General features: G+C 56.8%; 2 protein-coding genes across 2 annotated transcripts in view; one reads left to right on the forward strand and one right to left on the reverse strand.

Annotated features, from left to right (window-relative positions):
• The window catches only part of IQANK1 (IQ motif and ankyrin repeat containing 1), a 24,636-nt gene extending 3,401 nt beyond the window's left edge, over positions 1-21,235 (reverse strand). Inside the window, exons 1-7 of the mRNA XM_040261621.1 lie at positions 21,068-21,235; positions 19,559-19,707; positions 16,218-16,307; positions 6,959-7,092; positions 6,621-6,785; positions 6,362-6,553; positions 6,160-6,285 (exon numbers count right to left, since the gene is read on the reverse strand). Of these exons, the coding sequence (XP_040117555.1) occupies positions 6,160-6,285; positions 6,362-6,553; positions 6,621-6,785; positions 6,959-7,092; positions 16,218-16,307; positions 19,559-19,634 (783 nt within the window). The 5' untranslated portion in view covers positions 19,635-19,707; positions 21,068-21,235. The remainder of the gene's footprint in view (positions 1-6,159; positions 6,286-6,361; positions 6,554-6,620; positions 6,786-6,958; positions 7,093-16,217; positions 16,308-19,558; positions 19,708-21,067) is intronic.
• Positions 21,236-21,441: 206 nt separating this feature from the next.
• FAM83H (family with sequence similarity 83 member H) overlaps positions 21,442-26,573 on the forward strand; it is a 9,627-nt gene continuing 4,495 nt past the window's right edge. The window contains 5 exon segments of the mRNA XM_040261623.1: positions 21,442-21,576; positions 24,752-25,012; positions 25,014-25,214; positions 26,059-26,223; positions 26,309-26,433. Of these exon segments, the coding sequence (XP_040117557.1) occupies positions 24,767-25,012; positions 25,014-25,214; positions 26,059-26,223; positions 26,309-26,433 (737 nt within the window). The 5' untranslated portion in view covers positions 21,442-21,576; positions 24,752-24,766.

The raw sequence follows: 26,573 nt of genomic DNA on the forward strand, positions 1-26,573 counted from the left end.
TATGCAGGTCAGGAAGCAACAGTTAGAACTGGACATGGAACAACAGACTGGTTTCAAATAGGAAAAGGAGTACATCAAGGCTGTATATTGTCACCCTGCTTATTTAACTTCTATGCAGAGTACATCATGAGAAACGCTGGGCTGGATGAAGCACAAGCTGGAATCAAGATTGCCGGGAGAAATATCAATAACCTCAGCTATGCAGATGACACCACCCTTATGGCAGAAAGTGAAGAGGAACTAAAAAGCCTCTTGATGAAGGTGAAAGCGGAGAGTGAAAAAGCTGGCTTAAAGCGCAACATTCAGAAAATGAAGATCATGGCATCTGGTCCCATCACTTCATGGGAAATAGATAGGGAAACAGTGGAAACAGTGTCAGACTTTATTTTGGGGGGCTCCAAAATCACTGCACATTGTGACTGCAGCCATGAAATTAAAAGACGCTTACTCATTGGAAGAAAAGTTATGACCAACCTAGATAGCATATTCAAAAGCAGAAACATTACTTTGCCGACTAATGTCCGTCTAGTCGAGTATGGTTTTTCCTGTAGTCATGTATAGATGTGAGAGTTGGACTGTGAAGAAGGATGAGCGCCGAAGAATCGATGCTTTTGAACTGTGGTGTTGGAGAAGACTCTTGAGAGTCCCTTGGACTGCAAGGAGATCCAACCAGTCCATTCCGAAGGAGATCAGCCCTGGGATTTCTTTGGAAGGAATGATGCTAAAGCTGAAACTCCAGTACTTTGGCCACCTCATTCGAAGAGTTGACTCACTGGAAAAGACTCTGATGCTGGGAGGGATTGGGGGCAGGAGGAAAAGGGGACGACAGAGGATGAGATGGCTGGATGGCATCACTGACTCGATGGACATGAATCTGAGTGAACTCCGGGAGTTGGTGATGGCCAGGGATGCCTGGCGTGCTGCGATTCATGGGTTTGCAAAGAGTCGGACACGACTGAGGGACTGAACTGAATTGAACTGAAGGGATTTAATGGATGAATAACTTAGATAAGATGGTTGAACAAATGGATAGATGAATCCAATCCAATCATTTGACACAACTTGTGAGTGCCTTTCATGTGACAACCAGAAGCACAGTACCTGCTTTCTCAAAATTTCCTCTCAAGTATGGGATATCCCTGCTGGCCCAGCGGCTAAGACTCAGTGCTCTCATTGCAGGATGAATCCCTGGTCAGGGAACTAGATCCCATATGCCACAACTAAACCCTGGTGCAGCCTAATAAAGTTTTTTAAAGAGAATTAAAAAAAATTTTTCCCTCAAAATTTACTTCTCTCAAGTAAACAGCATGAGTGGGTATGTGAATGGATGGATGGATAGCTGTGTCAACTGATAGTAGTTAAATACATGAATAAATGAGGATTGCTTAAGGTGGTAGGAAGGGTGAAACAGATATAGTAGCGAGTGGCCAGACCAGCAAGTTTATTAATAAATGACTCATAAGCTAATAAGAAAAGGTGTGAATTGATGAAAGAGTAAATCCACTTCAGGGAAAAATGATTGGACTGAGTGGATAAATTTATGAAAACAATGATAGCAGGACAGATGAGGGATGAAGAGATGGTGGACAGAGGCACAGCTAGTGGCTGAGGTCACTTAGTTCTACAGAACTACTGGCGGCTTCCCTTGTGGCTCAGTCGGTAAAGAATCTGCCTGCAGTGCAGGACACCTAGGTTCGATTCCTGGGTTTGGAAGATCTCCTGGAGAAGGAAATGGCAACCCACTCCAGTATTCTTGCCTGGAAAATCCCATGGACAGAGGAAGCTATCGGGCTACAGTCCATAAAATCACAAGAGTCGAGCACGACTTAGTGACTCAACCACCACGTTACTGACTTCTCTGTCTACTTGTTTCACCAGTTGCTGAGGTAGGGATGCTGAAATCTGCTACTATGATTGTGGATTTATTTCTTGTCATTCCCTCAGTTTTTGCTTCATGTACAGCTGCAAAAAACATTCAGGATTCTTTTGTCCTCTTGATGAATCCTTTGTCCTTATGAAATGATTCTTTTCTCCCCAGTAATATTCTCTGTTCTGAAATCTACTTTTTCTGATGTTAATATATTCATTTCAGCTTTCTTTTCTCAGTGTTATCCCAGCACATTTGTCCTGTCCTTTTAATTTTCTCCTATTTGTGTCTTTGAAGTTTGTTTCTTATGGCAGAATCCTGTTGAACTTTTAAGAAACATGTACTCATTTGGCTGTACCGGGTCGTTAGCCTGGCACGGAGCACTCTGTTGCGGTGCGGCCGTCTCCGGCTGTGGTTCACAGGCGCTGAAGCGGGGTCGGCAGCTGCGGCGCCTGACTGAGCTGCTCCTCCGCACATGGGATCTTGGCTCCCTGACAAGGGATCAAACCTGCATCCCCTGCATTGGAAGGTGGATTCTTGACCACTGGACCACCAGCAAGTCGCTATAGTTGGATTTTTGTTTTAATCCAAGAGACAATCTGCCTTTTAATTGACCTTCTACACTTAATGAAGCTATTGATATGTTGAGTTTTAAATTACTCTTTGCTATTGCTTTCTACTGGTTCTAGGGTTTATCTTCCTTTTCCTCTCTTTTTGCTCTATAACTCTATTGATACTTAGTAGTTGCTTTAGGGCTTCCAGCATACATATACCTGTAACTTATGACAGTCTGCCTTTAAATGATATTGTACCACTTCACATACAAGAACCTTCCACAGTATGTTTCATTTCCCCTTGCCAACCTTTATATTTGTGTCACACAGTTGAACCAAACAACTATAATTTGTGCAGTTTTCAGTATGTGTACCTCCATGAGTTATAAAACCACATGACACATGCCATTATTTTTTGTTTCAACTACCTTCTCAGTAAGTTTAAATAATAAGGCAATATCTCATATATTTACCTGTGTAGTTACCCTTTCTAGTGTTCCTCACTCTTTTGAGTGGATCCATGTTTCCATCCGGCATCCCTTCTATTGGTACGGCTTCCTTTGATGTTTCTTATAGTGAGTCCACTGGTGATTGAGTCTTTCAGCTTTTGTGTGTCTGCAAAGGTATGTCTTTATTTTGCCTTCAGTTATAAAAGATATTTGCACTGAGTATCGCATTCAAGGTTGACAAGATGTGTTTCCTTCTTCAGTACCATTAAAGACGTGGCCCCACTCTCTCCTCACTTCCACTCTTTCCAACAAGAAGTCTGCCATAATCCTTATCTTTGTTTTCCTTTCTATGTCTTTTTTCCTCTGGCTGCATTTAAGATTTCTCTTTATCACTGGCCTTGAGAAATTTTATCACATTGTGCCTTAGACCAATTTTCCTTCCTGTTTCTTGTTTATTGAGATTTGAGGAATACGGTTTATACCTTTCATCAAATTTGGAAACCTTAAGGTTATTATTTCTTCAAGTATATATGTTTTTCTGTTTCTTCTCTCCTTTGGAGACTCTAATTACATACATAGTAGGCCTCCTGAAACTGTCCCACAGCTCATGGATACTCGTCATTTGGAAGAACTCCTCTCTCTTCTGAGTGTTTGTACTTGTAGTAGTTTCTATTTTGTAAGCCTCAAATTCACTAACCTTTACCTCTGTTCTAAGTTGACATTAATCTCATCCATAGCTTTCTGTTTCTCATCTCAGACACTGTCATTTTTTCCTCTAGAATTTAAGTTTTTTATGTTTTCCATTCTCTATTCAATTTTTTGAGCATCTGGAATACAGTTACAATAGCTGTTTACAAGTCTTTTACACTAACTCTGACATTCACATCAATGTGTTTGCCTTGACTGTCAAGGTTTCTCATGGTCATATTTTCCTGTACCTTTGTATGCCCGGTAATCTTTAATTGGTGCTAGACTATGTGCATTTTGTCTTGTTAAGAGCTGTATATGTTGTATCTCCATACATATTCTTGAATTTTGGCATACAGTTAAATTACCTGGGAAGTTTTATCCTTTGGGACTTGCCTTAAGAGGCTGTACCAGAGCAGCATTTATCCTCACTACTGAGGCAAGGTCCTTCCAAGTACCCCACCCAGTGCTGCAAAGGCTGTGAGAGCTCCTGCCCAGGCTGGTGGAGACAGTCTAGGTACTCCCTCCTTCCATCCTGACGGGTGCTCTGACCCAGCCTCAAGGCATTTCCTCACAAGCAGGAGACACTTCGTATTCCCTGGATCCCCAAAGGTGCCCTACACACCTCTGGAACTCTCATTAAAATTTTTATTACAGTATAGTGGACTTACAGTGTTGTGGTAGTTCCAGGTGTACAGCAAAAGCGAATCAGTTATGTACATACATACAGCCACTGGATTGTATGACTTACCATTGAGTTTTGAGAGTTGTCTAAATATTGTAAATACAGGTCCTTGATGCTTTTGAACTGTGGTGTTGGAGAAGACTCTTGAGAGTCCCTTGGACTGCAAGGAGATCCAACCAGTCCATTCCGAAGGAGATCAACCCTGGGATTTCTTTGGAAGGAATGATGCTAAAGCTGAAACTCCAGTACTTTGGCCACCTCATGCAAAGAGTTGACTCACTGGAAAAGACTCTGATGCTGGGAGGGATTGGGGGCAGGAGGAGAAGGGGACAACAGAGGATGAGATGGCTGGATGGCATCACTGACTCGATGGACATGAATCTGAGTGAACTCCGGGAGTTGGTGATGAACAGGGAGGCCTGGCATGCTGCGATTCATGGGGTCGCAAAGAGTCAGACACGACTGAGCGACTGAACTGAACTGAACTGATCAGATGTGTGGTCTGTAAGGATTTTTCTCCTTCTCTGTGGCTTGTCTTTTCATCCACTTAACAGGGGCTTCAGCAGAGCAAAAGTTTTACATGTTTTGAACTTAAATTCTAGAGGTAAAAAAGTTTTGATGAAGCTCAATTTGTCAAGGTATTTTTCTTTTATAGACTGACTGTGCTTTTTGTCTAAGAAATCTTTCCCAAAGATTTTCCCTTGTGCTCTTCTATATGTTTTAGAGTTTACGTTTTACATTTAAATCCATAATCCACTTTGAGTTAGTCTCTTTATAGGGTGCAAGGTTTAGGTCGAGGTTCATTCCTTCGCCTGTGGATGTCCAATTGCTCCAGCACCACCTCTTAAAGAGACTGTCCCTGTTCTCCCAACAGCCAGAGGGCTCCTGCTCCCCACTGCCCAGCTGTGTGCTGCTCCTCTCAGTACCCCCTGCACCCCTCCCCCAAACTCAGGCACCAGTGGGTTCCACGTCCTCCTCAACACCCCTCAGCCTGCACACTTCTCCAGCCCTCAGCCCCAGGCCCACCAGGGCACCAGCATCTGAGGGGTGGGCCTCCCTGTGCGCTCCTCACTCCAGCGACACTGAGGCTGTGGCCAGGCCCTTCCGTCCTCCTGGCCTCACTATTGTTCCTTCGTCTAGCGTGGAAGCAGTAGTTTGAAGCCAAAGGCTCTGTTGGTCTTTTAAAACCTGTTTTGTTGCTTATCAAAGAAGAGCGAGAAGAGCAGAGGGAAGGACAAAGAGCAACCCTGGAGCAGGACCGGGGGCGGGGCTTGCAACTCGGGGGCGGGGCGGGGCGGGGCGGGGCTTGAGATTCCACTCAGACTCATTAAAGAAGGTGGTGGCACTGGCTGACCTGTTTTCACAGCTGTTCCCAGAGGTCCTGGGCTACCTGTCTGACCAGGCCTCCAGGACCCGGGAGAAATCCAGGCCCCCCTCCCCCGGTCTCCAGCCGAGGGCCTGGGAAAAGGCCCATTGGTGCTGTTTCCAGATGCCAGGGAGGAGCTGCCAGACCGAGGCACCTGGAGAAGGGGCTTAGGGATCAATTTCCTCAGAAACGGGGAAATTCTGAGGGTGAGGGTCCAGATGGGCAGGCCGAATGCTGCCCTCAACCCCTGAGCCCCCGCGCTGCCCCCAGGAGCCTTGCTGTTTCCCCACCTTCCTTGGAAACAGTATTTCTAAGGTGGACTGAGGGTCCAGGGAGAAGAGAAGAACCCTGGCCAGAGGAGGACCGCGGAAGCCGGGAGCTGTGGTCTTGATGGCGCGTTCCCGGGAAGGCTCACAGCGAGGACTTAGGTAGGGAGAGGGCCTGCTGGGTCCAGGAAGGTCAGGACCCAGCCTGGAGAGCTACCAGGCTCCTGACAGCTTTGGGAGAGGGGGAGCGAGCGTCCCGCGGGGGTTCTGCCCTCCTTCGCACACCTGCTCGGGTGTGCTCCCGTCGTCCGCATATACCCGGGGGTCAGCTCCGAGCTTCAGAAGCACCTCCACGGCTTCCAGGTGGCCACCAAAGGCCGCTCGGTACAGCGGGGTCCGGCCGAAGGCGCCCTGCGGGACACGCTGGCTGAGCAGGGCCCGCCATGGAGAGGTGCGACCCCCAGCCCTCGAGGGCCCCGGTGCCCACCTTGCTGTTGGGACTGGCGCCCTGCTCGGCCAGCAGCTGGATGGCCAGGGACTGCCCGCCTGCCGCCGCCTCGGACAGTGGCGTGTTCCCGCCGCTGTCCTCAAAGTCCACCAGGGCCAAGCGCCGCTGCAGCCGCCGCGCCATTCCCGCCGCGTTGCAACCCATGCCCTCGCGGGTCAGCAGCTCGTCCACCTGCGCCAGGCGGCGGTCAGCGGCGCCCCAAGCTCAGGACCCTCCGCCCCGCCGCCCCGCTGCCCACCTCCCGCAGGACCGCCTGGATCTCGCCCAGGTTCCCGTCGAAGGCCGCCTCCAGCAGGCGCGCCCCGCGCAGCCGCTCCTCCTGCCGCCTCCGCTCGGCCGCAGCCGCGTCTTCCTGCCGCCGCCGGGCCGCCTCCTGCTCGCGCCGAACCTGGGCCACGAAGGCCTGCGGGAGGTCCAGTGTGGTCATAGCTCAGCCCTGCGTCCCACCCCCGACTAGCCCTACAGTTCCCGCCCCCCCGGCCCTGTGTCCCCGCCCCAGACCTACAGTTCCCGCCCCCGGCCCTGTGTCCCCGCCCCCGGCCCTGTGTCCCCGCCCCCAGCCCCACCTGACCTCACCTCCCTCTGCAGCTTCTCCATCAGCTCCTGGTAGTCCTGGTGCTCCTGCTGACGGCGGGCCAGTTCCTTTCTCGCCAGGAGTTTCCGGAAGGCACACTGAATGACGGTGGCTGCTCGGTCCTCCGCGGTTGGCCCTGCTAGTGGGGAGAGGGCTTATGGATCCCAGGATTCCCCTCCCTGCGGCGATCCTCGCAGCTGCGGGGCCAACACCAGGTGTGCCAGAGCTCCAGGTTAACGAGGCGAGTGGAGTAGGCGAAATCCCTCCTGACCAGACCAAAGGATCAAAAATGTTCTAAAATACACAAACACGACCAAACCAGAGTAATCCAGCAGCAGAGAGCAAATGAGGCTGAGCCAGATCTCTGGCACAAAGCCTGCCCTTCCCATCCCAGACACAGCTGCGACCCTGCAAACACCCTCTGAGCCCGCAGCTTGGGAAGACATGTGGAGATGGTGGTGGGAAACCCAAGCAAGATCGAGAAGCTACTGTTGATCCTCAAAGACTCCCTCCCTCTGAAAGCCAGAAGGACCCCTTCCAAATTCAGGCAGCCACACCCAGAGCCAGGGCCGACAGGGCTGAAGTGGTTGATCTCAACCACAAGTGCACTGGAGCTCGGAAGAGGGAGCCCCTGGGAACTGTGATCCATTGACCCTGCACTCAGCCTGGAGCCCGGTGGCACACTCGGCCACAGCGGAGGGTCCCAGCGCTAGAACTAGAAGAGGCATTCACACCCACCTGTCACTCTGACCCTGTGATGTGTGACCGCCTAACCTCTCTGTGCCTCAGGATCCCTTTCTCTAAATGGGGTGATGGCAGTCACACTCCACAGGGCTTTGCAACAGTCCAGTAATAAAACCTGTGAGTCCTGAGAGTAACTGCTCAACCTGTGTTCTTGGTTGAGCAAGAACTAAGAGTCAGAGCAGAGGAGCAGCAGACCCAGCTGCCAGGCTCAGCGTGAAGGAAAGGGCAGGGAGAAGGTGCACACACGCTGCCGGACAATGCAGCATTCAGGAGACTGGGTGAAACAAGCACAGGAGCCCGTTCTCCACAGGCACCCGCAAGCTGGGGAGGAGCTCAATAAAAACAGAAATTCAAGGGATCAAAGACAAGAGGGAAAAAACAGAACAAGGAGACAGATAACAGAGTCATCACAGAAAAGATGGAAGACAATTTTCAGTTCTGCAGGCCAACAACTACAGCAAGAGCAGCCAGAAACGAAGCCCGTGTGGTGTAGAGTGGGGCACGCAGGTGAGGGCACAGTGAGGACAATGACTTAGTGTCTCTGGAATGTGGAGTCTAGTGATGGGGAAAGTATTTAGAGATAAAACATGCAAAATTTTCTGAAATGAATTTTAAGACAAAAAGGACAAAGAATACACCAGGGAGCAGAACAGCTGGCATCGGATACGTCCTATTTAAGTTGCTGGCCCTTAAGGAAAACGTTATTCAAGCACCCAAGTAGGAAATAAATCCAACTGTGCTCTCCTGGGACATTTTATAGCGACATCAAATGTAGAAGTCAGCAAATGAGTGCAGCCAAATAAATAAATATTTTTAAAATAAAATGTAAAAACTAAAAAAAAAATTATTATTCCTGACTGCACTCTGACAGGCACCACAAGGTACCAGGAAACAGACCCTAGCGACACGTGCACGCAGTATACTTGGTCGCGTTTCTGTCCTTGACCTGGCACCCAGCTCCCTAGCCGTGGGAGAGACATGAGATGCCAGTAACCGGGTGAGAAGCGCAGAAATCACAGTGAATCAAATTCGCACCTGCGGCTGAAAGGGAAGCCTGCATCCCTTCAGGACAGGGCCCAAGACCCACCTCGGTGTGCACAGATCTGCCTCCCAGCCTCCCAGAGGCCCCGGTCCACTGACTAGGGTGACCAGGCCCTGGAGGAAGGACAGCAGGCAGACACTGGGGACTAAGCTCTGGTTCTGAACCAGTTTCCAGGGCCCCCAAACACTGCCGTGTCCACTGGTCAAAGTGGGGTTTATCACGCCCAGGAGACACTGGCCGAGCTGTGCCTGGATTCCTGACTCACAAAGACCACGAGCTGAGACACGGCCGATCCTATGGCCGAAGGACCTGCCGGCAGGCAGAGCGGACGGCCCCCCGCACTGAGCGGAGGTAGCTCACACGCGTGCGGGGCGGCGGCGTATGCGGAGGCCGCCAGCCCCGGGCCTGGACGCCCAGTGGTGCAGGCCCTGCGGACGCTCCGTTTATCCCGCCAGCAGGGGGCGCGGGAGGCCTCCTTCCGCCTTGCCCGCCGAGAGCGGTCTTTCTGAATCACGATGACCTCGCCCGAAGCCCCCCTTTGCTGCACCCAGGCCAGTAAGGAGAGTCAGGGGCTGAGTAGATGGAGCAGGGAGGTGCAGGTGGGCTCCGGGAAGAGACCCACGGCGGCCCAACAACGCTTATTTAAGCCTCCCCCTGTGAGGGTTCAGAGGAGAGCTGTGCATCAAACAATGAGAAACACCCGTGACCTCACCCTCGGCAGGCTGGGCTGGTGCTGGGAGGCCAGTGGGCTGTCCTCAGGTCAGTGGGAGATGGGAGACCAGAACCGCTCAGAGGCTGAGCAGCAGCAGTGAGCTGTGGGGCCAGGATGCTATCGCCATAGGCAGCAGTCAGGGGGACAGTCAGGATGCAGAGACCCCAGGGCGAGAGGCAGGGTAGGCTCCATCCACCTGAAATCGGACATCAGCCACCAGTCTTTCACCCACTTTTCAGACAAAAGTCAAGGTCAAAGACTCACAGCTGCTGTGAGAGAATGCCAGACGCCCTTGGTGGAGGCCCTGCAAAGCGTCTCCAAGAGCTCTCCCCAGGCTGGCATTCCCTTGCCAGCCCCGGAGGAGCTGGTGGCCTGTCAGGGTCAACGGTGCCCTGGGGAAACGGGAATAGAGACTTTTTGAGGCCTATAGACATGATATCTGAACTGACACTGCTGCCTGGGGGGAGGCGGAGGTGCATTGTGACATCATTATGGTCCTGTTTTCAGAGCGAAGGCCGAGGGACAGGCGGCAGTTTGGCCCCAGTCCATTCCCAGGTCCATCTGGAACAGGGTCACTTGGCTGCTGGCAGAATGCTCACACTGGCTTCTTGACCAGCAGAGCTGTTACCGTAGCAAGAGCCAGAGGGGAGCTTGAGAAACTCCCCGTTCCCACCCGGACTGTGAACAAAATAGAACAATTTCCTGGAAGAACTGAAGAGACTAATACCAGCACCAAAGACGTGAGGGACCCCTATAAATACAGTCAGCTGACCTTTGACAAAGGGGCAAAGGCAATGGGTGAAGCCAAGATGGTCTCTTTAATAGATGTTGCTGGAACACCTGGACGTCCACACGCAAGAAAGTGAATCTGGACACAGATCTTACACCCTTCATAAAAATCAACTCAAGATGGATCACAGACCTGAATGTGAAACAAAACTGGAGCACTCCCTGGTGGCCTAGTGGTTAAGATTCTGGGCTTTCACTGACGCAACCTGGGTTCAATCCCTGGTTGGGTTACTGAGATCCCATATGTCTTACAATCAAACCAAACAAACGAAAACCCCCACAAAACGGATTTCTAGAAGGTAACAGAGGAGAAAACCCAGATGACCTTGCAATGACTTTTTAGGTACAACACCAGAAGCACAATGAATGAAACAACTGATAAACTGGACTTCATTAAAACGAAAATTTTCTTCTCTACTAAACACAGTCTGGGAGAAATGTTTGCAAAAGACACATCTGATAAAGGACTAATCTGAAATATACAAAAAACTCTTAATACCTAACAGTAAGAGAACAACCTGATTTTAAAATGGGCCAAAGAGCTGAACAGACACCTCACCAAAGAACCTATACTGTTGGCACAGAAAGCATATGAAAGATGCTCCACATCACCTGTCAGCAGGAAATGCAAAGTAAAACAAGAGAGATACCTCTGCAGGCCTATTAGAGGAGCCAGAAGGCAGGCACTCTGACACCAGGTGCTGGCGAGGATGTGGAGCAGGGGAACCTGCGGTCAGCGCCGGTGGGAGTGCAGGAGGCTGCAGCTGCTTTGGAAGAGTTAGGCAGTTTCTTATAAAACTAAACATACTCTAATAATTTAACAACTGTGCTCCCTGGTATTTACTGAAAGGAACTGAAATCTTATGCTCACATCAAATCCTGCACGTGGATATTTACAGTAGATTTATTATAATTGCTAAAACCTAGACGCAACCATGATGTCCTTCAGTAGGTGAGTGGGTAAATAAACTGTGGTTCATCCAGACAATGGAGCCCTAAAAGGAAGTGAGCTCTCAAGACACAGAAAAACACAAGAGGTGCCTCCCTGCGGACTGAGCGCAGTGGGTGGAGAGCTGCAGCCTCCTCCACCCCCAGGAAGGCCGTCGTGCGGCACAGAGGAGTGCAGCAGGATGTGCTCCTTTCTGTCCTGAAGAACCGCTGTGTGCCTGATGCCTCAAGTTCTGGAGTGAGGACCCCAGCTCCTTCACTCAGTAATATGCACTTATGGGGAAACTTAAATGCATATTCATACTGTTCATGGAGTTTTTAAGGCAAGAATACTGAAGTGGTTTGCCATTCCCTTCTCCAGTGGACCAGGTTTTGTTAGAACTCTCCACCATGACCTGTCCGTCTTGGTTGGCCCTACACGGCATGGATCATAGTTTCATTGAGTTAGACAAGGCTGTGGTCCATGTGATCAGATTGATAAGAGGCTTATGGAAGCTTCCTGATGGGAGAGACTGACTGAGGAGGAATCTGGGTCTTGTTCTGATGGGCGGGGCCATGCTCAGTAAATCTTTAATCCAATTTCCTGTTGATGGCTGTGTTCCCTCCCTGTTATTTGACCTGAGGCCAAACTATGGTGGAGGTAAAGAAGATAATGGCATAAGAAAAAGTTGCCTCAAAACTCAACATTCAGAAAACCAAGATCATGGCATCCGGTCCCATCACTTACTGGCAAATAGATGGGGAAACAATGGAAACACTGACAGAGTTTATTTTGGGGGGGCTCCAAAATCACTGCAGATGGTGACGGCAGCCATGAAATTAAAAGACACTTGCTCCTTGGAAGAAAAGTTATGACCAACCTAGACAGCATATTAAAAAGCAGAGATATTACTTTGCCAACAAAGGTCCATCTAGTCAAAGCTATGGTTTTTCCAGTAATCATGTATGGATGTGAGAGTTGGACTATAAAGAAAGCTGAGCACCAAAGAATTGATGCGTTTGAACTCTGGCTTTGGAGAAGACTCTTGAGAGTCCCTTGGACTGTAAGGCGATACAACCAGTCCATCCTAAAGGAAATCAATCCTGAGTATTCACTGGAAGGACTGATGCTCAAGCTGAAACTCCAATACTTTGGTCCTCTGATGTGAAGAACTGACTCATGTGAAAAGACCCCGATGCTGGGAAAGATTGAAGGCAGGAGGAGAAGGGGATGACAGAGGATGAGATGGTTGGATGGCATCACTGACTCAATGGACATGAGTTTGGGTAAACTCCAGGAGTTGGTGATGGACAGGGAGGCCTGGCGTGCTGCAGTCCATGGGGTCTCAAAGAGTCGGACACGCCTGAGCAACTGAACTGTACTGAGCTTAAATGCATAAGACTCAGTGAAAAAACAATCCGAGAAGGCTATAATACTGTATGATTCCAAGTATCTGACGTCCTGGAAAAGGCAAAACTATGGAGACAATAACAAGACTGGTGGTGGTGAGGGATGGAAGGGGGTGTGAGGAACAGACAGAACATGGGGGAATTCTAGGGCAGTGAAAATCCTCCGGGTGATGGCACAATGATGTGTACATGTCATTAACATTTGTCCAAACCCACAGGATACACAACACTGAAAGTAGACCCTAATGTGAACTGTGGTGTGTCCATGAGGCTTGTCAGCTGTCAGCAGTGTAAGTGGGGGCGCTGATAACGGGAGAGGCCATGCATGTGTGGCGGGCTGGGCGTCTATGGGAATCTCCGTGCCTTTCCCTCAATGCTGCTCTCAAAGAATAAAGCCTAAATTAAAAACCCAAAGACCTGAGGAAGTCAGGTGTGGCGGTGTCCATCACATCTCCGCTAAATTCACTTGTCTGGCCTCTGCAAGAAACAAACAATGGAGGGAGAAGATGGATGAAGGCAACGCGTACAGATGACGGGCCAATCAGGGCCACCCTGGGCCTCAGGCTCCTGGTGTGTGGCAGCGCCTGGCCCGTGGTGCCCTCCTGTCCATGCCAAGCAGCAGGCCCTCTCTGCCCTGCCTCAGGACCACGTTACTCTTGGTGGGCAAGATGGCAGCCCCCGACGACGCCCCTGTCTTGTTCCCGGGAGTCTGTGAACAGGCTGTGTTACATGGCAAAGGCCGTAAAGACTGGAGGCAGAACTAGGGCCGCTGTCAGCTGACGTGAAGACAGGAAGCCAGCTGGGGTCATCAGAGGTGCAGGAGAAGACGCAGAAGAGCTGGGACTTCGGAAGAGGCTGCTGATTCTGAACAGGGAGGGAGCAGCCATGAGCCAAGGAATGCGGGCGCCTGCAGGAGCTCGAGGACAAAGGACAGATCCTCCTCTAGAGCGTGCAGGAAGCACCTTGATTTTAGTCCAATGAGGCCCAGGTCAGCCTTCTCACCCACAGAACTGCAAGACAGTAAATCTGTGCTGTGTTGAGACACTGAAAGTGAATTAACTGTTGTTACAGTAGCTACAGGGAACTAGCACAGAAACCCACGTCATCCTGAAAACACACGGATCCAGGCAGCTCCAGAGGATGGGAGACTAACCCACACTAATGAGGAGTTTAGAGTCTGCAGATCTGGGACGTGCCAGGATACCTTAAAGGTAAGAGCTAAGCTGTTATGCCTCGGACCTCCTTCCATCAAGAGGCTCAGAGCTTGGCAGGCCTCTCAGGACTTCAGTGCAGCTCATGCTATCTCTGGGAACAGCACCCGTGTCCAAGGAGGCCCAGGAGGCTAACAGTCAAGCCCAGGGGTTCTGGTGGAGGCATGTGCTGCCATGCTGGCTGGCTGGCAGGTCTGACGAGCTGAAGGTGTATACTCGTGGAGAGGAGGAGGCCAGGTGGGACCCAGTGGGAGAGCCATAGCACAGACTTCAGGCTCCAGAGCAAGGCTGTGCCTCCCCTGAGAACATGGTTCTGGATCTGGAGAACAGCTCTGGGATGGGGAGGGCCCTGGTGGAGCCTGGAGTCCAGCCAGGGCTCCAGAGAACAAGCAGCCTGAGTCCCCACCCTGAGCCGGGGTCCTAAGCTCTGGGACTTGGGGTGCTGGGCACACGCAGTGGTCCTTCATGACAGAAAGGAACACATCCCGATGCACTCCTCCTCTCTGCCGCGCAACAGGGCTCCTGGAGGTGGACAGGGGACTCCGGCTCGATCCACAAAGCTCAGTCCACACGGAGGCGCCCCTCAGACTGTCCGCTGCTGCCTCACAGCTCCTCTCGGGAGGTCCCAGCGGAGGAGAGAATCTCCCAGAGGTACCCGGTTCACGGCGGGGAGAGTGGCCTGTGGTGTGCACGTAGACGACTCCAGGACAACGGGAAGGGCTTAGCCAGTGCATCGGGAGCCTGAAGTGAACAAGTCTAGAACGGCGGGCAGGCCTAAGGAAGGCGTGCGGGCAGACTGGCAGCACGTGCCCCTCTCGTCAAGACTGATCTAGACTGGCTACTGACCTGCCGAATAACCGTCATGACATCAACTCGTGCACTCAAGCTGACAATTTGGACAGATTGTCAGAAATGTGGGTGGTGATAGGAAGCCAGATTCTCTCTGGGGCAGGGGGCTTCTTAGAACAGACCAGAGTGTGAACACGCTGGAAGAGTACCCACTGCAGGGAGCCGAGGCTCCCAGACACGTGAGCACGGCCGCAGGAGAAGGTGGGGGTTGGGGGCACGTGCACTTCTGGCCGCCCAGCCCAGAGCAGAGCAGTCCTGCGTGACACCTCCACTGTGAGGGGACCCCGATTGTACAGGCTGAAGTCTAGGCTCTGCAGTTGCGCCTGTCCTCTGGGTCGAGGCTGCGCCTGCAGACCAATAACACGTCCGTGGTCCTGGCACCCGCCCTGCCTAAGTGGAGGACCCGCCTCCTGCAGAAAGAGTTACTCCAGGTCCATGGGGCACGGCCTCAGACAGGGGTGGACCGACCTGTTGAAGGCTCGAAACCCTGACCTTGTGAGGCTGGTTTCCGTTCTGGAAAATTCAGTAGGAGCCCACTTCCCACTACAGAAACTTACAAGGAGGGGGCAGACACCAGTCTCTCCAGTGCCTGACAATGGGAGCAGGACCTAAGGGCAGACTGGGCTTCTCACCAGGTGCCTGGATCTTGAGGAAGTGACAGCAGGACAAAACCCCTGGGGACAGCCCTTGGTGGAGCAGCAGGGAGAGCATAGCGGCAGCGCCACCCGGGCAGGGCTCCCGGGGCCCAGCCTGCCTGTGTCCTCCACTGCCTCTCATTTCTGCCGCTCTCCAGGCCCCCATCTCCTGCCACTGGACGTTCTTCCAATACATAGGTTGGGCATTAAAACTTCTATAAAACCGACAGTCAGGACTCTGCAAGCCTTCTGGGGTCTGGCCCTGTCCTCAGGACGAGGTCAGGCTCCTCATCCTGGCCCCTTCAGGGTCCGGGGGGAAACCAAGGTGACTAGCAGTGCTGGCAGTCTATCTGGGGGTGAGGCCAGAGCCACCCGGGGAGGACCACACTTGCAGGAGAGACTGGCTGCTGGTGGCCACGACATGGAGGAGAATGGAGGGGCCAGTTCAGAGCCAGAGTCAGCCGGCAGGGCAGTGGGCAGCAGGGGGTGGGGGGGTGGGGGGTTCGGCAAGGGATGTGGGGCAGGGAGCTGGCCGCAGGCACAAGCTTGCCAGGGAGCAGAGCAAGACGGCAGACACGAGAGGCGAGGGCCTCAACGGTGTGCAACTTGGAAGTGCCGCAGAGATTGAGGACACCCATCACGTGGGTGCGCCTGAATGCAGGTCTGTGCCGCAGGAGGAAACTTTTCCTAGAGATTCTGCTCTGGAGGCCACTGCCAAGAGACCATGACTGAGGCCTGGGACTGAGGGCGCGCACCCCGACCCCAGGGACGCCCTGCCAGAGGAGGCGTTGGCGTTGGAGTTGCAGGCGTACGGGAGAGGGGCCCCGCGAGGCTGCCCCGCAGGCGCACCCCAGCACACGCGTTCGTGGGGCGTGCACACACGGGGACAACGCAGTGTCCAGCCCCCGGCCCAAGAGCGCACTGGGGAGCGTGGGTTCTCACCTGCAGGGGCCTCCGGGCGCTCGGGGGTTGCGCGCCCCGTGGCCTGCGGGCCGCTCTCCCTCTGCAGCTGGCGGCTCTCTCCGGGTTTCCCTGGGGGAGGGGGCGGTCAGTGGGGTGGGGGTGGGTGCGAGCTCGGCCCCGGAAGAGCGGCCGCCCGCAGCCTCCTCGCGAGGCGACCAGGGCCGGGCCGCGGCCGCAAGGGGGCGGCGGCGAGCAGGCCCGCCCGTACGTGGGCTGAGCTCCAGGCCCGGAGCCCAGGTGTGGCGAAGCCGCTGCAGGACTCGACGCCCGCCCTACCCCACCCCTAACACTGCACCCGCCCGCTGCCACTTCCCGTGCCCCGACGCTACTCCCGCTCTGTGCCTCCGTCTACCTACTCGCGAGGCCTCTGGGGCAAGGGCTGAGCGAGAGGGGTGCAGCCAGCGGGGCTGGGCCAGGCAAACCAGTTCAGCCAGTGTGACGGAGCCGGCTGGGATGGGGCCCTGGGCGTGGGTGTGAGTCAGCGGCCCCGGGCTGGGGAAATGACGGGGAGGAGCCGTGCGTGGGGCCCCCTCCCACCAGGAAGCGGGGGGACGCCGCCAGGCTGGCTGGCCCTGCGTGCCTCCTCCACAGCCGTCCCCAGGGATCCAGAGGCTGGCCCCTGTGGGCAGAACCGCCGGACCCCCAATCAGGACGTCCTCACGAGCCCTGCCCCAGCTCAGGGCAGGCCGGCCTCTTCCTTACTGCCCTATGTCAGTCCACTAAATGCCATCTGGGCCTTCCAACGTCCAGTCTCTTCCACCAGTCCCTGCCCGCGCCACCCCCCGGCCCCCGCCCCGCCCCCGGCCCCCAGTGGAAGTCTCCCTCGGAGAGGGCAGTGGGTCCATCAACTGCACAGGATGCCCCGTCCCCCGCAGCTCCCTGCGCCCGCCAGGTGGGCTTCTCCCCCAATATTGGCTGGGGGCTGGGGCCAGGGGCTCCTGTGGCAGTTGGGTTAGAGCAGTCTGTAACCAGTAAGCACCCTGCCTGGATGGTTGGCGTGGCCTGGGTCGCGGCTCAGAGCCCTGTGGGCTGCAGCTGGAGTTTCCCGGGAGCAGGAGAGAATGGGGTGGGACGGGGTGGGGGGGCACCGGTGCCCGCCCAGGGCAGGACCAGACGCGTCCCGACACACAGCCCGCAGTCTGGCTGCCGAGTCGCCTCCTCCGGTTTCTCTCAGTCTCCCTCCCAGTCTGGCCGAAGAGGCCTGTGCCCCAGAAGCCCTGCGCCGTGTCAGCGCGTTAGTCAGCCTCGCGCCGGGTGAGCAACCGCGCCGCCAAGTCCCTATAAACTCCCTGGCGCGGCCCAGCCTGCGGAGTGGGTCTGTGAGGCCCATAGACAGAGCCCGGGTCAGCGCCTCAGCCGGGGTGCCAGCCCAGGGGAAGGGCAGACACGAGGGGCTGCAGAAGCGGAGGGCCCACCGTGGCCTCTCAGGGGAGCCCCCTGGGCCCGCCTGACCGAGGCCGGCCGGCAGATGAGTCGGGGCCCCCGAGGAGCAGACACCTGGTAAAACAGGCGCCAGATCGGGGGCATGTCTGGCAAACGAAGTAGAGCTCGCAAACCCCGGCCCAGGAGGGCGGGCAGGGCACAGAAGGCCACAGGGCAGCAGGGACCTGAGGCCAGGCCCCCGCCCCCCGCCCCAGGGTGCCTGGGGGACAAGGCGGGGGTGGCCCCCGCGGGGCACGTGACCAGCAGCAAGCTGGCTCCCCAGGGGCACCCCAAGGTGGCCAGACCAGAGCGGCCACAGGGAGCCGAGAGGCTGGAGCAGGCCGCTGCCGTGGGGTCCGAGCTGGTGCTGGTGCCCGCTGCGGACATGGAGGGCTACGGGGTGGGCGGCCTGGTGCCAGGCCTGGGCCCGGAGCTGCTGAGGCTCCACGAGGTCGAGCTATGCCTGGCCCAGGAGCAGCTGCTGCTGGAGGACCGGCGTCGGCAGGCCCAGCTGCACATGCGGCTATGGCAGGAGGAGCAGCTGTGGCTGCGGCAGCTCCAGGAGCAGCAGGCCTGGGTGCGCGTGGAGGGGCTGGAGCTAGCCCTGGCCTTGGAGCAGCTCCGCAACGAGGGCCTTGAGGCGCTGCAGACCCAAGACCCGGTAAGGCCTGGAGGGAACTGGGGTGGAGGAGGATGACCATCCTGGGGGTGTGGCGACCATGGCAGCACCTATGGCACATCTGCGGCCCAAAGTGAGGCTGGTGCCCACTGCACGGGGCACTGCAAGGACCACTTGACAGGAAGCCCTCCCAGGCTGGCCCGATGCTAGAAGGCAGAGGGAGCCCAGGAGGGGACTGTTCAGGGAAACTGAGGCAGAGGTGTCTCTGCAGAGCACCCAGGCATCCTGGCCAGGCGGGCCGGGGCAGGAACTGTCCAGCACAGCATTTGGGACATGGGGGGTGAGGGCCGCGTCCCGAGCCCAGCTGGACAGTCAGCAGGCAGGACCAGCATCCCCTCCCCCGCCCGACACAGCTTCCTGGCCACCTGCCCGGCCTGCTGTTTATTGCAGAGCCTGTTCCCAGGGCTTGAGATGAGATGGCGGAAGCCACCTAAGCCATCATCCTCATTCCAGGAGCACTGCCGCCTCAGACGCAGCTGTGGCTATTTTGGGGAGCTAGGGTCTAACCCAGCTTGGCGTGGAAGAGTGGGCACTACCATCCTGCCAGGTCTGGGGATCTGGGAGGCCTCTGGGGTCCAGGCCCGCTCAAGCAGGGGGGCTGCAGCTGGGGAACAGGGTGTGGGGCTCCCCTACCAGGCACAAACCCCAGTACAGGCCTGTGCGTGGGGAGGACCCCTAGCCGCAGCCTAGAAGGTGTTGGCAGCCTAGCAAAGAACTCAGATGAGTGCTGTGACAGACGAAATGGGATTCAGAGAAGAGCGACTGTGGGTCAGGGTAGACATGGGAGGAGATGCACTTCCTAGCCCATGGCGGGACTGAGCCAAGGGCAAGTTGTCACCTTTCAGCCTGGAAGTGGCTAAAGAGAGCATGGCCTGAGGGAGCAGCAGCCAAGGAAAAGCACAGCATGGCCTCGGTGGTGAAGAGGGCCAGAGGGGATCACACACTGTCTGAGAGTCCCCACCGTGGGTTGAAGCCCTGCTGTTTCAGAACCTATATTCAGTCCCCACAGGCCTGCTGCCTGCCTCCACGTGTCCTAAAGTTATGCTCTGAACACTGTCCTCGGGACCCCAACCCCAGGGGTACAGTCCCAGGGTCAGAATCTTGAAGGGACATCCGAGCTCTGACTCCTCTGTCTCAGGGAAGGCTCCTGGGCGGCTGCACAGCAGGTGTCACAAGTCAGAGTCTGAGCCAGGCTGGAGGTCAGAGGGGTCACACTCACCGGCAGGGGCCCGTGGCTTGGCTCTGGGGAAGGACTTCCCTGGCGCAGCTCTGAGTGCCCCCTTCTTACTGCTCATTCTCCTGGGTGAGGGGAAGGTCAGGAGGGTGTGCTCAGAGTGGCAGAGACAGTGGGGACAGCATCACACGGACCTGCAGGAACAGACAGCAGGTGCCAAACTGGGGAACACAGGATCACCCCCCAACGCAGCTTCCTGCCGGCTTCCTTGCCCCCCCTGCCTGCCCCCGGTTCTTGGCTTGTGTGTGCCCAGTAGCTTGGGTGGGAATGCTTGGCAAGAACATCTGGCCACAGCTTATCCCCCTTGCCCTCACGTCCCTGCCCCCTCAGCCTGGCTCACCCATCCTTACCCCAGGATTGATGTCTGGTACCCATCTCCCAGCTTCAGACCACTGGGCTGAGCCAACTTCGTCCTAAACAGCAGCCTGAGATGACCTGGCCTTGCAGAAGCCTCTGTGCCCACACTGCCCCCAGCCCTCCCCCCACACCCCACCCCTCTCTCGTCTTGGCCTTGGCAGGAGGTGTTGTCGGAGCCCAGGAACAACACCCCTCTCCCTGGCCCACTGGGCTGACCCCCAGATTCATTTCCCCTGGGTGCTGCCTGAGCGCACACCTGTGTTCCCACCGTGGATGTCACTGAGAGTTTGGGGAAGGAGCAAATGCAACTGGGAATGACCCTGAAAGTTGGGAGAAAGTGACCGGAGACGGGCTGAAAGAGATGGATGGGCACTATGGCGGTGGAGGGACAGAGCTTGAGGTGGCAGGGCTTGGGCAGATGGAGGGCTGGGCAGGGCCTGCGTCATGTAAGGGCCCCTCAGAGAGGGTCTGATGGGGAACTGGGGTTCTGAGGAGGAATCTGAAGTGTTTGTGGGGGAGGCTGGGGGGCTGGGGCAGCTAAGGAAGGGAGTGTGTGTATGAGTGCCTGCACACAAGTGTGGCGGGAGTGTGTGGGGCTCAGGGACTTGCAGGGCCCCCAGTTTCTGAGGGACTCTGGGTGCTCATATAGGTGCCTGTATGTTGTAGGGTTCTGTGGGGGATGGCCCTGCTTGCATGCAGTCTGTGCAGCAGAGCGTCCTGTATGTGTGGACACGGGCATGCGCCTGAGTACAGCAGGTGCAGGCCTCCATGTGCTTGTAGGGTCCAGTATGGACCTGGGTTTCTATGTGCATCGGGAGCAGGGGGTCCCATGTAAGTGGGGGTCAGTGTGTGTGTGTGTGGAGTCCCTTGTGTGTGCAGGTCCCTATGTGCCTGTACAGTCCCTGTCCACAGGTGTGTGCTACATGTGTGTGGGTGTGCCAGTGCAGGGAGGGGACTGGCATGGGGAAGTGTCCCCAGTGTGCAGTGGGTCTCCTATACGCGTGTAGGGTCCCGGATACCTGTGGGCATCAGAGTGTGCGGGGGTGGGGCTGTCCCGGTGTGGTGGGGGGCACTCTGTGCTCACAGACCTCCAGGCCCTGCCCCGCCCAGGGCTCGGCGCCGCCCTCAAGGTCTCACCTGCTTCACCTGCCTCCCCCAACTCGTAGGCAAGGCCAGAAGCACCGCCCCCCGCGTCGGGCTGGCCCGTTTCCTAGCGACTAGCCGGAACTTCCGAGTCACCCCGACTTCCGGGGCGAGGGTCAAGGGTCAGGCTTAGGGCCCTCGAGCCTTCGGCGAACAGATGGGTCCCTGGGGACGCGGGGCCCCGGAAGTCGGGGCCTCAGCGGTCTCCCGGGGTCCCGGGCTGCGACGCCGGGGGGGGCTCGGCGGGGGTCCCGGGAGCGGCGGCGGCGGGCGGGCGGCGGAGGAATTCGGGCGCGCCGCGGGTGGGGCCGCCCCGCCCCCAGGTGCTGCCCGGGCAGGCAGGCGGCAGGGGCGGCGGGCGGGGCGGGGGCGGGCGCGTGAATCAGGCCGCGCGGCGGGCGGGCCGCGGCAGGGAGTGTCTGCCGGACCGACCGGACCGCGAAGCCGCTGGGCGGCGGTCGGCTCCTGCTGCCCTTGTCCTGAGACCCCGCGCACCTGGCCAGGTAGGGCCCCCTCCCCGGGCTCCGGCCGGGCGGGGCGCGCGGAAGGGGCGGCCGCGGCGGGGTGGGGCGGGGTCGGCACCGTCGGCGCCCCCCCGGCGCGGCCTCACCTGGGCGGCCAGCCCGCCCGCACCTGGGCTGCGTCGGCGCGACTCAGCGAGGCAGTAGGAGCGCGGCCGCGCGCGAGGGAGTCGGGCCGGGTCTGCCGGAGTTGGGGCCGAGGGGGCGCCACGGCCGCGTGTGCTGGTGCGATCGCGGGCGCCCTCGCTCGACGCCGGCCCGAGAGAAGTGAGTGGGAAGGGGCCCCGGGCCCAGATCGAGCCAGCCCAGGCCGCCCCGCCTTGCTCCTACCCTCATGGCCTAGCTGGAGTCTGGAGAGCGTGCCGGGCCTGGCCTAGACCCTTCCTGGGGGTGCCCCTTCTAGGCCGCCGTGGACTAGGGGTGGCCCGCGTGGCCAGAGCTCTGTATGGTTCCCTCCGTGGGGCGCAGGGTTCCCTGGCGCCCAAGTCCCTGGACTGGGTGGGTGGACGGGACTCTTGGCCCAGGCAGCTTAACTTCCTGGGGTTCGGTCACCCACTGTGGCCCTGCAGTGTGCACTGGAAAGCTGCAGCTCACCCACTTCCAGACCAGGAGCCTCCTCTACGGGAATCCCAGCCCCGTCCTCCTCCTGCGGCCTGAAGCCTCTGCCTGCCTGGCGCAGGACCCGCCCACCTTATGCCCCAGATCCGTCCCTCCGGATAAAACCCCAGGCCTACCCGCGGGAAAGACTTCCGCTGGAGGTCCCTGGTTCAGGAGCCCACTAGAGCCCTGAGGGCCCTGCCTGGAGACTTTGTCGGCTCAGTCTGAGGTCAGAGGTCAGCAGCCAAAGAGCGGGATTCCTGCTGAGTCATCAGCCTGGGTGGGATAAGTGCCCTTCCCTCCCTTCAGGCCAGCGTTGGTAGGCAAAGGTGGAGAGGCAGCTGTTGGGGTTCCCATAGCTGGGAGTGGCCACTGCCGGGCCCACAGGTCAGGGGCATGCGGACCTGTGAAGGGAGACAGGCAGAGGCCTAAGGTGGTCAGGGGCCCGCGTGTGGCTTCTTGCGGCTGGGCAGGGCCCCCTTGCACACTCCTTCAGGACGGGCCGTTCCCCACTCTCGGATCCCCCACCCCTTCTGCATGCAGACTGGACACTTGGAGTTGATTCCCTTCCCCAGTGAAGTAGACGGGAAGGAGGTCCCTTCCAGTATGTCTCCCCGACGTGGGAAGCGGCACCCTCAAGGGTTGTCAGCTGGATAGCGCCCCCTCCCCAGTCAGATACAGTTCAAGATAACACACACCCTGTGGTCACACACAGGGTCAGGACCCTGGTGCAAACAAGCCCACACCACATACCCTTGTGTGGTCAGCCTGCATCTGGTCCTGGTACAGTGAGGACACATGGCCACCCCATTTGTAGCCAGATACGCCAGCGGGTAGTGCCCCCTCTTAGGCACAGCAGGTTTTCCTCAATCAGACCAAGTAGCCTCTCCATCGGGTGTGACTGAATACACATGAGGGCGTCCCCCACCTCCACCTCCACGTCACTTCTCCCAGAAGGGCAGACAGGAAAGATTCCCCAAGTCATCCCGACCCCCCCAACTGTCTCCAGTGGGCCACTGACCCCATCCAGTCAGCGCTGTCCAGCTGCACCTACAGGGGCTGGGGGCACTCTGCCTGTCAGCCCACATTCAGGAAGCCACAAGCCAGACAGGATCAGCTTCCTACGACCCTCCTTCCAGATTAGGGAGATGAGCATCCAGGTATTTCAGGGGTCCTAGGGAGATGGGTCCTAGGAGCCAAATAACCCCTCTGGCCTTCCAGGACCCGTGTTCCCCCAGGCCAGGCTCCCATGCAGGCCCTTTGGAGGCAGGTGGGCTGGAGTGGAAGCAGTGGGGCATGGAATGTGGAGAGGCTCACCTGGAGCTGAGGACAAGTGGGCAGTGACCAGGAACTTGGAAGGTTATTGTTGCCCCACGGGCCAGGCTTGGCAGGGACAGGCCTCTAAGCGCCTGCCACGATGTGAAGTTCAGGCCTGGGGAGGGGGAGGGGTGTGCCAGGGGTGCGGCCTAGGGAGGTGTCCAGGACGGTATGGTGGACGGGGCAGAGGGCTCCAAGGTTGGCAAGTGGGTGCTGCGTGTGAGGCCCTGTAGCACAGGTTGGGGAGTGGCCAGGCTCTGTGCACTGAGGTCGCCTTGGGCGAAGTGTGCTCTCAGGTCAACCTGACAGCTGCATTCAAAAAAAGCTTTTAATGGAATTTTTTAAGTGAATACTCCATTTACAGTTACTACAAAATGCTGGCTGTATTCCCACGTTGTCCAGTACATCCTTGAGCCTGTCTTACACTCAGTACTCTGTACCTCCTGCTCCCCCACATACACTAGTAACCACTGGTTTGTTCCCTATGTGTGTGAGTCTGTTTCTTTTTTGTTATATTCACTAGTTGTATTTTTTTTTAGATTCCACATATATATGATATCATACGCTATTTGTTTTTCTCTGACTTAATTCACCTAGTATAAGCCCTTCAAGTCCATCTATGTTGCGGCAAATCACAAAATTGCATTCTTTCTGGCTGAGACAGCTGCATTGTACAGTGGAGGGAACAGGCCACAGAGAGCAGTCCAGGGTCCCCTGGCTCTAGGGGCAGAGACACAGGCAGTGCCCCAACTTGTCCAGGATGCACAGTGCCAGGGCCCACAAAAATGCATTCATGTCATAAAATCAGAAGAAAAAGGTAAATATATTAATACAGTCTGAATTATATTTTCTTTATAACAACTGTCATATCCTTTTTTTTTAATGGAGAAGGAGTCCACAAAGCAGAAGTGCCTTGAGCCACAGGGGCCATAAAGTAGCCCTGAGTCAGGCCCAAATGGAGCCAGAACCTCTGCCTGGAAGCTGGGGCCCAGGGTGCCTCCTGGCCCCTGGTGAGAGGAGGGCCAGCCCCACAGCCAGAGTCACAAGAGACAACGGGCATGTGTTCTGATGTTCCACCAATGAGGGGGCATGCTAGGGTCTGGGAAGACCTCCAGGCGCAGGCTGATCTCCATAGCCCACCCAGGGTCACTGACAGCCGCTGCTATGATGTGTCCACATGTATGTTGGGGGGGTGGACCCAGAGCCCCTCCCCCTGTAATGCGTCTCCCTGCCCTTCCCCCAGGTCCCTGGCCCCGACATGGCCCGTCGCTCCCAGAGCTCCTCCCAGGGGGACAACCCACTGGCACCCGGGTACCTGCCACCACACTACAAAGAGTACTACCGCCTGGCCGTGGATGCGCTGGCTGAGGGCGGGCCAGAGGCATACAGCCGCTTCCTTGCGTCCGAGGGGGCGCCTGCCTTCCTGTGCCCCGAGGAGCTGGAGCACGTGAGCCGCCACCTGCGGCCCCCGCAGCATGTTGCCCCCGAGCCCCCCGAAGGCAGCCCCCCCCAATTTGGACTTCGATGGCTCCTCTGGTACTTACTGGCCTGTGAACTCTGACCAGGCAGTGCCTGAACTTGACCTGGGCTGGCCCCTGACCTTTGGCTTCCAGGGCACTGAAGTCACCACACTGGTTCAGCCGCCGCCACCTGACAGCCCCAGCATCAAGGATGAGGCTCGAAGGATGATCCGTTCTGCCCAGCAGGTGTGCGGTCACAGGCTCAGTGGGCAGTGGGGAAGGGCAGCCTGCACTGGACATTGAAGCATGAGTAGGAGTATGAGGGTGAAGGAGAAATACAAGCATGCCAGTTTAGGGGGCAAGGGTGGGGCCAGGACTGGCTGGCCAAGCCTCTCCAGCCCTCAAGCTGTAATGAGGGCTCCCTGGCAGACTTATTCCAAGGTCATCAGTGGTTTGGTTATCACAAGCTGCAGACTGCACAGGTTTGCCCACCCAGGGTCATGGCTGGTGCCCAGAAGCAAAGGGGCTCTGATGGTTGGGGCCCCTCCTCGCCTGGACTTAATGTTCAGAGAATTCTCTAGTCTTGCCCTTGACCTGCCCCCAACACCAAGCAGTTGGCAAATAGCAAAGGGAGCCTGTTAAACCACAGACCTATGGCAGCAGCTCAGATGTAAAGACCCGTCTCTGCCCTCTGCCCCTTTGCCTCTCCTCCCCAGATGGCAACTCCTTCCCAGGGGCAGGAATGGAGCCTGGGGCTTTGCCTTGCCCCGTCCCCCATCCAGGGCTCTGCCCTGAGCTGAACATCCACCCTGAGCTGAAGGACAGCCCTCCCTTAACAGGCTGCAGGCCCTGTGCCTGCCTAGGGCTCTATCATGGGCCACTAGTAACCCCACATCTCTAATGACAGGCCCCTTCTGACCCCCGTTCCATGATAGGGCCCCACTCCCCTGCGATGGGCTAGTAGCTGTTGTGGGCATTCAGCGATAACCTGCCCCTGCTCCCAGGGAGTGGGGAGGGCATGAAGGTATGGCTAGAGAATGGTGGGGACAGCAGAGGGTTTGGGCCTCTGTACCTGCTTCATCCCCTGCAGGTGGTGGCCGTGGTGATGGACATGTTCACCGATGTGGACCTTCTCAGTGAAGTGCTGGAGGCTGCTGCGCGCCGCGTCCCAGTCTACATCCTCCTAGACGAGATGAATGCACAGCACTTCCTGGACATGGCCGACAAGTGCCGGGTCAACCTGCACCACGTGGATGTGAGTGGCCGGAGAGCGGGAGGGGATGACCGGGAGGGGCACGGTGAGGCCCCTGTGCAGAGCTTTAACGCCTCTCCCGCCCCAGTTCCTGCGCGTGCGCACTGTGGCGGGCCCCACCTACTACTGCCGCACTGGGAAGTCCTTCAAGGGCCACGTAAAGGAGAAGTTCCTCCTGGTGGATTGTGCCGTGGTGATGAGTGGGAGCTACAGGTGCGCCTAGCCCCTTGCCTCCCCATTCGAGGGCCTCTCCAGAAGCCCTTCTGTAGTGCCCTAACCCTAACGCGCTCAGCCATGCCCCTTCGCCCCCAGCCCCTCCCTCCCCACCCCTCACCCTCCCCACCCCCCTCCCC

Source organism: Oryx dammah, unplaced genomic scaffold, assembly GCF_014754425.2.
Source record: "Oryx dammah isolate SB20612 unplaced genomic scaffold, SCBI_Odam_1.1 HiC_scaffold_19, whole genome shotgun sequence".
Lineage (NCBI taxonomy): Eukaryota > Metazoa > Chordata > Mammalia > Artiodactyla > Bovidae > Oryx > Oryx dammah.